Source organism: Triturus cristatus, chromosome 9 (genome assembly GCF_964204655.1).
Source record: "Triturus cristatus chromosome 9, aTriCri1.1, whole genome shotgun sequence".
Classification (NCBI taxonomy): Eukaryota; Metazoa; Chordata; class Amphibia; order Caudata; family Salamandridae; genus Triturus; species Triturus cristatus.
Genome location: NC_140592.1, coordinates 1034164409 through 1034177291, shown reverse-complemented (window position 1 = coordinate 1034177291; position 12883 = coordinate 1034164409). Strand labels below are relative to the sequence as shown.

At 39.8% G+C, this 12883-nt stretch overlaps 1 protein-coding gene across 32 annotated transcripts in view; it reads right to left on the bottom strand.

The window, feature by feature from the left end:
• KTN1 (kinectin 1) overlaps positions 1 to 12883 on the bottom strand; it is a 484843-nt gene that overhangs the window by 100266 nt on the left and 371694 nt on the right. For 15 of the 32 annotated variants that reach the window (XM_085626790.1, XM_085626798.1, XM_085626810.1 and 12 more), the window contains exon 29: positions 2341 to 2427. The exons of the other annotated variants lie outside the window; for them this stretch is intronic. In XM_085626790.1, coding sequence (XP_085482916.1) covers positions 2341 to 2427 — 87 coding nt within the window. The remainder of the gene's footprint in view (positions 1 to 2340; positions 2428 to 12883) is intronic. 32 annotated transcript variants of the gene reach the window in all.

The window sequence follows — 12883 nt, the reverse complement described above, 5'->3', positions numbered from 1 at the left end:
TTGTTCACAACACATGGTCATGGTTCACTTTAACAAGCTACACTGAGAGGCATACACAAATCTTGGACTGGACATCCAGCCAAAAAACAGACAACCTTTATGAGGAGTCCAGGAGGGCGATTTCTGCAACGCCACAGACTCAAATGTTCCAAGGCGTGACTGTGTATGAGTGGGAATATGTGCACCTTGAATCACCAATTGTCTCAAGGTAACCACCTGCTTATCAAGCAAATGACCCACTTCCCTCTCCAGTAATTTCACAATGTATAATTATAGATGGCCAAATTACTGATGACATTTACTGACTTTAAAGCCACATAGTCCGAAGTAGCTATAATACGCTTCGTAGCATCTAGTCTTTTGGATGCATATTGGGAGAAAAAGGTTGGAGCAGCACTTGATCTTGCTCTGGCATACGTCACATCGACTTTGAGGGGGCCAAATACAAGAATATTTGTCAGATAAATGGATCCCTATCATTTGCCTGTAGTTTGGCAACTCCAGTTTCGAAATGACAAGTACTGAGGCAGACTTATCCTACTTGCCTATAATGGGATTCCTAAATACTTCCAGTAGGAAAGGTGTCTTATCCTTTGCTAATTTATGGAAAATGTCAGGTAGCTTATCATACATATCAACCTCTCGGATCGACAGTAACTTCAACCCTAAGTGGAAAATGTTCTAATTAGAAACGCAATGTAAGAGTTGTTAACATCTTACATCGTCAGGTGAAGGGTCTACAGCACTAGTATTCTGAGCTCCCGAAATGCTTCAGCAACTTCTCTTCTCTATTGTCAGTGTAATGGGGTACGATTTCTGCAATATTAACACCAATACTGCCAATATTTTACACTCCTCTGACTCAGAAGAGCCAACATCGATTTTCTGAGGAGGCAGTAGGACTTGTAAAAGCCACAGATGAAACGACACCATGGGCATTGATAATATCATGTAGTAATCCACATGAAATGGAATGCAGAACAGTTTGGTCGAATCAGAGCTCCCTATGCCAGCTCCCCAATAGCGTTTTTTTGCTTTGTTTGCAGTACCTTGGGAAATGTTTCCATTAGCTAATAAATGGTGAGCCATAAGTGTGCAGAATATTCCAGGATTAAAATCACGAGACACGACAGTGAAACACGCTTTGGTTCTGAAGAGACCAATTACTTCCTCATTAGTATCATAATCGAAAGGACCATTCCTTTAAATGAGTTTAATTGTACCCTAGATGGCACTACTGGTACTGAAGCTAAGTTCCTCTCCTTATGAATGCCAAGCCTGAAATGTTTTGCCACAGTTATTTCCCAAAAGAGCGCAAGGGCATCACCAGCTCATCAGGACTGCCTGGAGTGTGTTTTGGTTTTCCTCCTTATTAAATGGAATGACTGCAACTGGAGCCATTACTTTCTTTCCTTTAGTGTGCTGATCCATAAATGTCATCTTGAAGCAAGCATTATATTTTTGGCAATCCCACTTCACACACAGAAATGCTACATACAGGTGACATGAGTTTTAGGTTTTGATATCAACATCTTGCACTTCATGCAAATCTTGAGAGAAAAAAAAACACAAATGGAATTTGAACTTGAGTGACCTTGGCTCTAGCTCCTAGTGCATTTTTGTGACCCAACATCTGGGCACAGGAAAAAACACAGATGTGGTGAGGCAGAGAACTGCTTGTTATATCTGTATGTTGTCACATTCGAGCAGCATTGCACAACACTACATAACATAAGTGGTGGCACTTAGCAACAACAAATAAATAGAGGACAGGTCTAGTCAAAGGGAGAATCTGAAGAGGGAATGGCAATGGTATCCATTAAAATATTTGATTTCATAGGGGATTCCATTTTATAATTCCATTAAAAATAAATGGTATACATTAGAGGACTTCTAAAACTTTGAAAAGGTTTGGTACACGCTGTCTTTAGAAATGTGATGATATCACAAAATGATCTGCAATAATAGAAATTAAAATAATCACAACAAAAACAGAAAACCTGATGAAAGCATTTGGTCCATGTGAAGCAATTCATGGATAATTGCACATTTAGGCATAAAAGTTACAATGACTTTTGTAGCTGCATGTGAAATATGACTAGGTAAAAGAGAAAGATGTGAAATAGGGCAAAAACACCAAGCCATGCAACAAAGGAAAGCAGACCAAAGAGAAGAAACAGATGAGGCATCCTGACAAGTAGCAGAAGAGTGTTCATATGCTCAACAAATGCATATCTACACTGGATTTGCAGAACAAGGTAGATGATTAAGTCTGGTCATTAACGTATTCCAGATTTAATTCCAGTTCAATACACTGGTTCTAACAGTTTGCATTACAACCTTTGCAGTGCTGTTCACTTTCTCTTGCAGCCTTTTTTCAGTTGATGCCAATGCTTCCATGGCTTGCCAGTTTTTCATTCGTAGGTCCTAATCATTTTTAAAAAGAATCATTTCAGTTCATCCAAATATTCCTTAGTTCTCAAATAAATTTGCAAGACACTCAGTAATTTGCATTTAAATGCATGTTACTGTCTTCTGATTGTTCAAAGAACTACTTAACAGTGCAAACAGCATGGTATTTAAGCAAGCTATTCACAAATGTTTCAGTCTCATTTGAGAGCCAAAGCGAATTGCTAAATTATTTGAATTTTAGAATTCAATGCTACTCAACTGTGTTTACAAATACACACTAGTTTACTATGCAATAACAATCCAGTAATTTGATTGCACTTTTGAGAAGGAGAAAGAAAGCATGCACAATGTAAAGAACAGCCACCAAACACACATTGAAAATAAAAGTCAACACATGACGAGTACGAACTCATTCAGAAAGAAAATAGTTACCATTAGGACCGAGACATTGAGATTTGAGGCCAAATTGATAAGCCATCATCTTGAGGAACGAAACCCAGAAAGACACCTACAAGAGCCCAAGTGTGCATCTTTAATAGACCGGTGTCAATGTTGTTTTATTTTATAACTATCAAAGAGTGTTAAAGTTCTGCTGCTGTTTGATGGGCATGTGTTTGAGGTCACAGGTTGGTTCTTGGGGGGGGGGGGATTTTTAGATTCTTTCTGAACCTCACATTTTGCTATCCTCTGATTGTAGTGTAGCTAATTGTGAAGACCTTATCTACCAGTTTGGAATGCTGTCACTCTTCTACCCTTGTACTGGAGAAAAGATATAGAGTATTTAATAATAAAAGCTGCTAGTCAATCTGATGAAAAAAGACTGCCCTTTTAATAAATGTGAAGATGGGCCATTAAATTGAGGAAGCACTGGCAAATGTAATGTATCACGCAAAGAACGGTACATTGCAGAGAACTGCACGGATAGCTAGTGAACGAATTAGAATCTTGTAGTACTGATACTGTGTCTTCCTCCAAACGTCTGGGCTGTCCAGGCTGGGCAACAGAACAATATTTGTGTGGCAAAAATTTCGAATTGGACAGAAAGTTGGGACACATTCATACAGGAGGCTCCATCTGAGTTTTCTTTAGCTTTGATGATCGGATGCGTCTTTTGCACATCTGCGCATAATCCTCTGCTTATGGTTGGTCCTCAGCTTCAACACTAAGATTTCTACTCACTTTTAGCTCTAACTACTAGCTTAAAGACATGCCTATCAGGACAGTCCAACTGATGTAGAGTGGACTCGCACATTCTAGGTTTACCGTTCTTGCGGCATGGGCACCCGCTTTATTTTCGGTCTCTTAACAGGTTCTTTTCAAGAACCTAACAGTGGTTCTTAACATTTAGACTTCTGTGAACCTTCTCTGAATCACTATTGCAAGCAAGGAACCCCTCCCCATCCAATTTCTACAATCTAACCGTCAAACAACGACACAAAACTACAGAAACAAGTAAACATTAAACAAATACACCAATAAGAAAATATTTTCTTTGAATCACAAAAAATACACAAAAATCGCAAGTGAAAATTTAATGGGAAGGTTGGAGCTTTTTAAAATTTGATTTTATTCCTAAAAGACAACAATATTGTTGACTATCATATCAATTTGTCTTTTCTGTTCCTATTAAATCCTCTTGTTAGCGCAACTCGTCCTTTAAATGAGGACAACAAATGTGCATGCTATTGTTTTTGCTGTACTTGCACTGATCCCACAATTCAAAATAAGGGTACTAAATACATTTTTAGCTTTCATCTTCAAATTCCTTCACATTTGCAGAGTTTTAGAATGTTAAACTTAGTTTTTTACCGTGTATATAGTTTATTAATCAGGTACTTTTTAAGCCAACTCCAAGGTCCCTTCCATGCTTTAGGGTAGCACACAACTCACAGCTTACTCCATACATAATTATTTTCAGAAATCCCTTTGAAGTGCAAATAAAACCACACTAAAATGGATTAGGAGCTGCTCTTTAAGAGTTAAACAATGATGTCCTAAACTTTCCTACCTCAACGAGTTAACCCTGTCCCAATCAGAACTTAGGACTCTTCTACCGCTCAATGGTCCCAGTCAATAACTGGACCTACATCTGTGTCCAGAATAAAAGAAGGCAGACAGCGCTACTGCCGCTAACGTCTAGACTTTATAATGGGGATACAGAGGCCAGGGATACAAGCCGGGGCTGGATGTGCGCAGCCCCGCCTTACTGTGCTGGTTCTATGAAAAGCCAATAATTAGCTGCCCAAATGGAGGTTCAATATTATTATGTGCAAGTCTTTGGTTGTCTTAATAACAAAACTTGTTGGCAAAACTGTACTGTGGCCTTATGCTTCTGTCTTTAACAGACAGAGTTCCTTGTAAGTGTCTCTGTGGTAGACACGAGGCAGAATGCTAGGAAAATCCTCTGGTATCAAAATAACGAAGTTTTGAAATCAGTTGTCTTCAGTAGACCCATCTACCCACCTACATGGCCTTAACTGCAACCCATGGGCCTTATTAGAGTCGCAGCTTCATTTCAACCACCCCTTATCCTCAAATACTCTATTTTCATTCAGCATCTCAGGAGCATTCGGTGAAAAGCAGAAGCTGTTGGATTCAGGTTGTATTGTGCATGTTCCTTGAGCTGATCAGAAATGGGTATTCTCAGTTATTTCCCATGATCCAGAAAAATGTAAATTAGCATACTAGTGAAAATCGCCTCTCCAAGGAATTATTCAAAATTGAGATCTTGGAAAAAATTCTGTAGGATCTAAACAGGACGGACTGGACATAGTATTGGACTTGCATTTACATATCCCTCTTTGGTCTCCTCTCAGAAGGTCTTTTGTAAATACAATCTGCTCAGTTTTAAGCTGACCTTGGTGCCCAGGTATTGAAAAAGGTGACAGTAAAGCCAGTAGGCTTTCCACATCAACGGTTATGCACATCTACCTAAGGCCTCCATGACTGGCTGCCCTGAACACCTTCTCCTGATGTTACTAAGACAGATGTGTATACCACTTTTGAACTTGCATCTAACCAACTGCAGCAATCTCTTTTCAATTCTGACTCACATGCTGTTCTTCATAGGGACTATTTACGACAGGCTGTTGAGGATGCTAATGACAGTGTGTTGGTTCTTCAGGAGACCTGGTCCCATTTCCAAAGTCAAATCCATACCATAGCATTGTGGTTTCATAAGGCACTAGAATTATGGATCCTATGTCCAGTGGGTCCCCCGTTTCAGCTTGTGGTGCTCGATGCATTGCATGTTCTTGTGGTCACTAGACTCAGACCCCCAAACTACCAGGGACAAAACTTCCCACAAGGTAAGGGAAGAGCTCCAGTGGTGAGCTCCAAAAGACCAAACCCAAGTTGATGCACCATTCTTCTAGCCTCCCCCACCCACAACCCCTTCCCTAGAGTTTCAGGTTTATGATAGCAGAGATAATGTATGTTATGTTAAAAATGTTATATTAAAAATATTTGTAGAGAGCACGTACACTATACGGTTTCTTGGCGCTAGTTATAGGGAATATCCTGCAGCTCATTAATTCATTCATAAGCTTGGGAGAACAACCAAGTTTTTAGAAGCCTCCTACATTGAAGTTAACACGATGGGGATCTGATGTTTGAAGGGAGTGAGTTCCAAAGACAAGGGGCCAGAACAGCAAATCTAGGTCCACCTAGTCTCTTCCTTTGAAAAGTGGGGATGACCAGGAGGTTAAGATGGGATGACCTCAGGTTCCAGGCAGGGGTATATCTCCGGATGAGGATAGAGACCAATAGGGATTTAAAGATGAGGCATCCAATCTTAAAAGCACTGCATTGTGTTACTGTTCGCTAGTGCAGCTTCCTCATTAGAGGAGTGATGTGGCACCAACTCGGCTGCTGGTAGATCAGTCTGGCTGCCTGGTTTCGTACCGTTTGCAGTCTTCTTGTTAAGAGAACTGGAAGGCCGAAGTAGAGCGAGTTTGCATAGTCAATGTGGCCATAGAAAGAATGACCTGAACAAGAGCTTCAAAAGTTGGGAATCTACTGATTTTCCTGATCTTCCGAAGCTGGAAAAAACATGTGCAAACTACAGACCCAATCTGGGACTTCAAAGAGAGATCACTATCGATTGTGACTTTGAGGCTCTTTGCTGAGGTTGATGGTAGAGGTGACATCCACAACTCAGCAGGCCAAACATTTGAGTTCCAAGGGTTTCGAGAGCAACAGACTAAGACGAGTTCTGTTTTGTCTGGGATTAATTTTAAGTGGTTGTGATCCATCCAATTACGTATATGTAACATAGTTGTCATTTCCCCCAGATACTGAACTAATGGGAGGAAGTACAAATTGAACAGGTGTGGAGACAGAGCTGAACCTTGTAGCATGCTGCAGGTCAGTTTCACTTTGAGGGCCATGAATCGGGAGAGTCGAACCGATTGAGTGCGACCATCTAGGAAAGACATGAGCCATTTAAGGGCAGATCCCTGGACCCTAGTGTCCCTAACACGGTCCACCAAAAGATCATGGTCGACCATGTCGGAAGCCGCAGATAGATCAAGGAGCACCAGCACCTGGGTAGTGCCCTTGTCTGCTTCTTTCCTCATTTCGTCTAGTACAGTCAAGTGTACTGCCTCAGTGGAATAAGAAGTGCATTAGCCAGTGTGATGAGAGTCAAGAAATTGTGACGGTTTAAAAAAAAAGAGCAGAGGCAGTTAGCAACGTGGGCTTCCAGTACCTTAGCCAAAAAAAGAAGTAATGACATGTGATGGTAGTTAGTAAGAACAAGTGGGTCTACGCCTATTTTCTTGATTAATGGGACTACTTGCTTTTTTTAAAGGATCTGGGAACAGAGCCCCGAGTTAATAAGTCATTCATTAGAGAAAGGGCAGGATCAGGGCATGCATAAAAGATTTCTTCAGAATATGAGAATGTACTAATGGACCCTTTCTTAGGTCCAACAGAAGTTCCTGTCTACCTGTTCCCTCAGCACAATTCACTTCATATTAACATTATGGAGCTGCAGGTGGTCTTACTTACCCACTTAGTCCTTACTCCAGGTTCCGCAAAGGATGCTGGTGTGCCCAAACACACAGCAGTTATTTCCTACATAAACCTTTTATAGGTGAACTGAGGAGTTGTGATCTTGTCTAGTCAATATCATTGTTGGTAGTGAATGAGGGATAAACACCAGGGCAGTGAATCAGGTGTGAATCAACACCATAGTACACACTCAACGTGCTAGCCTCCCTATTCTTCACTCAGAGGGGTCATTAGCTCAACATATTACCAACCTCAATGGCAATGTTTCTCTCCTTGTGAAGTGAGTGGGCATGGACCCTCTCCACTTAGTTGATAAATGTCTGCTGCTTAGGAACACCCATTTAGATGTTGCCTTCCCACTGGTACCCCTGCTACAGGTTTCCCTAGGACCATCTTGATTTGTCAGAAACCGATCTGTACAAGAGTAAAGCTTGGATTCTACCACTGGACCCTGTTCAAGAACATTTATGGTCTAATTTGCCCCTTTCATACCTTGTTGCCTAACAGGCTAGGTGAAAAAGTCAAGTGAGATCTTGCAGGTCTTATCATGCGGTGAAAGATGCACCCGGACAATCATCTTAATTTGATTAAGACAGTGTTAGCTCAGAAGCCCGTAGTACCATTGCACAATGACAGGAAATTGTCTCCTTTTGCTCAAAGGGTTAAGAGTTTGCGTAACCTGTCTAGCTGCAAGCCATTTGTACTAGGTGTGTATATTTTTTAAATTAAACCTGTTGAAAAGCTCTTCTGAAACAGTTCTAATTTAAAATAGTATGAAGTATTGGTTTTATGTTCAAATTATCATTTAACAAAAAGATTTTTCTTGAATTTACAATATAAAACAATATTGTGTGCTTTTTCCATCAGAGAACCTGGACCACTCCTTTCATTTGGCCTCTCTACCATCTCATACGTAAGCCTCCATGGAAAGACCCCCATCACTTAATCAGTTTCCTTCATTTATTTATGTTTTGGAATTTTTCTAAATATTTAGTGGTGCTGTTAGCATTATTTAGAAATTCTGCTTAATTTTCAACTTTTCTTTTCAATAAGGGCCTGAATTTCTGTCCCCTCCTGAGCTACCCTTTTGAAAACCTGCTTACTCTTTACTAATAATTTATCTTCAAATACAGGATTCTTTTTAGTAATTGTATTCAAATAAATTACCCATCATCCTTTGAATAGCTGTTCCCATTTCTATAGAAATTGAACAGCCGCTTACTTCAGGTAGTGATCATTTTAATAGTGGAATTTTATATTTCATCAGGCGACAGTCCGAATCCAAACATTTGTTTAGCAATGCTTCTTGCTAATTAGAGAGCGGATCCAAATGCAGTCCCCAAAGTCATCATCACCCATTCTCCCCCTTCCACAAAGGAGATAAAAAAGACAGACCAAACCCTGGCTAGAAAGAACACTAACAAAGAACAAAATCCACCTCTGAACAGGGGAGATGGAGGGTAATAAAGAATCTGTGGAAAGGTAAAATACTCATGAGAACGAAGCTTACTCAAGACAAGTGACTTTTCTTTTGAAATTATGTAGATTTCTAATATTAAGAAGCCCCCCAAAGCAATAACCGGGCAGGGAGAGGTTCATACGATTTCTTGGGACTCGCACCAAGTCACTGCTGGAAGAATGCTATATCAAATTGTTCCACTGACTTTGCATCAAAGTTTAGAATTTACCGCTATGTCAAGAGGGTGTAGATCTGCCTGGCTTATCTGTTGTGGAGTGAGTCGTCATATAGTCAGGCGCATCTTTTTGTGCAAGTCAGACCCACACTTAACTCATAGGACTATCCATCTGTAGATTGCCTACTTTAACAGCTCTTCCTTTCATCAATCCTAAGAACATGACAAAAAGCGGTGACTCTACCATGTATTCCTTGGACCTCCACACAATGTTGCTGAGCAATCTCCTTGGATTGTATGTGCAATATCTTCCCTGCTTTTGAAGGATGAGGAAGAAAGAACTATTGCAAGGAGCAACACCTTCTGTCACACGTGGAAATGAGTGACGTGGAAAAGCGGAAATGAGAACTGGCTTTAAATAGGGACATAGGCTGCTCCTCCAATACTACTTTGTGTAGTAGAAAAAGGATGCAACAGATTTTTGAAAGAGAGTGCTTACAAAAATCTGTTATCCTGGACAGTGTAATTAACGCCATGAAAACACCTTTAAAGTCAAGTGTTTAAAGGGACATGAATGAGGAAGCACCATTATTATTATTTTTTTTTTTTTAGAGAAAATTATTTTTTATGGCTTTTAACTCTAAAGCAGCTCTAAAGAACAATCTTGCTCTAGCGTATGACATGGCTGCTAAGTGCCTTTTGGCTATAACTGTATTATGACTTTGTTTGCCAACACCTTCTCCCTTTCGGTGCATACTAGAATAAACTAACAGTGACGTTCTGCTGGCTGTCAAGGCTATTTCCTGCATCTTCTCCAGCAACACTTCAGAGTCTGCTTGCTAAAGTTCCCGAAACCTGAGGCACAGTGTCAGCAGTTTCTGATATGGGCATGCCATCCTTCATAGTCCATGAAGTCTTCCCCGTGCAGAAACTCCCACAGTTGGCCCACTCAGGTTTCTAGGTCCACCTAGCCTCATCTTGGGCTATGAATATGTGCCATGTCTCTTTATCTTTTAAATGACCACTGTTAATAGAGGAATTCATAACTGTTACTTTTGCGTTCATATGCACTTAAGACTGAAAGCATTGCCCATTGCCCAGGGAATTAACCCTGCAAAACCACACAGGATAATGAGGACCACATTTTCCTTGGTAAGCAACTTAATCAACCTGCAGAATGCCTAATGTGACAAATATCTGCCAGACCACATCTTCATTTGTAGGTCACTTAAGACAGACTGCTCATAATATATATATATATATATATATATATATATATACACACACATATATATATATATATATATATATACACACACATATATATATATACACACACACACACACACACACAACCACACACACTATATAACATACACACACATACATAACTCATTAGCATTTTCCACACCAGCAAGATCCGCTGTGTAAATATACTGCTATATATGGCCCAAAATGACAGCGTAATTGCTTTGTCAAGCAACCTGAATATTAGATCCCCCCCCCCCCCCCCCCCTGTTTATTCAAAACAAAGTGTTGTCTGGGAAGATCTGCATTTGCCAGTCATGTACTTAATAGAGGAAAGTGACTTTCTATCAGCAGATTACATGTCTGCACCCACTAGACAGGATATGATAAAGCTGTCCCTAAACTGACTGTACTGCAATCGAGACACCACTCAGTGGCTTAGTAATCCAGCTCAATCTCCCTGCATCTTGGCAGAAGCCCAAACACACTTACCACGACAAGTGTGTTGTGCAGTTTAGAGATCAATGCCCTTAAAGAGATTTCGGTGGGGTGGTCAATGCCAATGAAATCTGCTCCTGCCGTCCTCTCTTCCATCTTGTAGGAAGTAATGCGGTGAAAATGGGATTTGGTGAATGTATGCCTGTTATAGCTTCTGGATTGTTTGTACTGCTGATGGAACAGCCTCTTCTGATCGTATTCCACTTGTGTGGAGTGTGGCTAAGGCCACTGAGACAAAATAGGGAGCTTGTAGGCCTCATATGAGCAACAGCTTGCTGAGCGCTTATTTGGATCCAGGATCTCTCTTATGAAGTTCTCCCCATTTTCTATTAAAGCCACTGTATGCTCAGGGTCTGCACTTCTGTGAGGGAGAAAACAGCTTTCATGAGAAACCCATTCAAGAAAAGTGTTTCTCCATTGGCTTTACACTAGCCAAAAAGCAAGCCTTGGGTGGTGGAGGTGAAGGGGGTAAAATGTCTGCCTAAGAACAATCATCTTCATCTTTTGAATTATTTGGCTCAAGTAACCCTAATGAGTTGGAATATCACCCAATCATGATAGAGATCAAGAAAAGACTGCGTTCTCTCTTCTTAACTGCTTTCAAATGGATCAACGCTCAGAGATGAGAAATAGAAGACGAGGAAACGTTTGGTGCCCATTTTTTAACAAGTCAACAGAAATACTACCCAAAGCCCAAAAAACCCTATGCAAATTTTAAGACGCATCTGTCATTTTTACTCTAAGGGCTCCAGATGAAATGTTTTGCGTGTCAGCAAAAGGAAAGAGTAAGGGTTCTGGAGCTCTTGCACATTATTACACAGAATAAACACTAAACAATAAATGTAAACAAGTGATCTGTGTTAGGTGCAAAAGGGGAGCAGATGCTTAAAAAATATTGCAACAGCCACTAAAATGCACAAGATTATAATACCTGATCTTCATTAGGCAAAACAACCATTTCTAATGGATATTTTTTCATGTGTATTCCATATACCCTGAAATGTCCTCAGACAGGACTGAACTGAGAAAGTCTGGCCACATAAGAAAAGCTTGGGGAATATCGGATTGCTCCATATGATCAAGATGACAAAATTGTGCCTAAAAAGCAGTGAGTTTATGCCGCAGGAATACAATGATTTTATGTTGCATTTCATGTATTTGTTTCATCATAGTGCTGCTGACCAAACACAGAAACAATTTACTAGTAACTAGAGAACTAGTAGTCAACAGTTTCATGGACATGTTGAGTCATTACAGAATACTTTTTGAACTGGCGTAGGAGGTTCTAATGACATATCAATCAGAAATCAATGGCAGTCAAGATTACACATTGTTTTCTTTTATTTTTTAGTAAAGGACATTTTTGAGGTTTTTACGTAAAGACCACGGAGAATGGGAATAGTTTCAAATCGTAAAGGAGAGTCAAACTTTGTCAACAGTACTTACAAACAAGTTCACTCATTACCTAAACACCACTGTCAGGCCACGAGATGTTGGAGTTCACCAAAACCCGAGCCTATTTTTTTTTTCTTTTGCAATTGACAGTGCGGTTAGTCAATAAACTTGTTCATTGTGGCCCTTGAGATTCTGGCATTCCTTTTTTGCCAGATACATTATAAATTACGTACTAGGTTCCAAGTAAAGAAATGTTGGAATATGGAGAACACATACAATCCTTTTAGACTTTAGAGAATGGTATATTCATGTTCATCTTAAGGAGATTGTTGTTTTAGGTAATTCTTCACTTTTATTTTGCAAATAAAACACAAATATCTGAGCATAGTTTGGATTATATTTGGGTAATCTGAGGGAAGGTTCAACATGCTTTATGGTGATTTATACTGTAGCTTGACACCTCTACCAAATTTGGGGCCATCTCCAATATAACATCCACAGCTCCATTCACATTTTATGTTAAATGAAAAAACAACAGCATGCAGTAACAATTTTATTTTCTAATTCCTCAACCTAAAAGCAAGAATATAATGCTAAATGGGTAAATCACTGCCAAACTCAATATGAAATACGTTTGTGTGTATACATGTATACACATGTATATATATATATATATTTTTTTT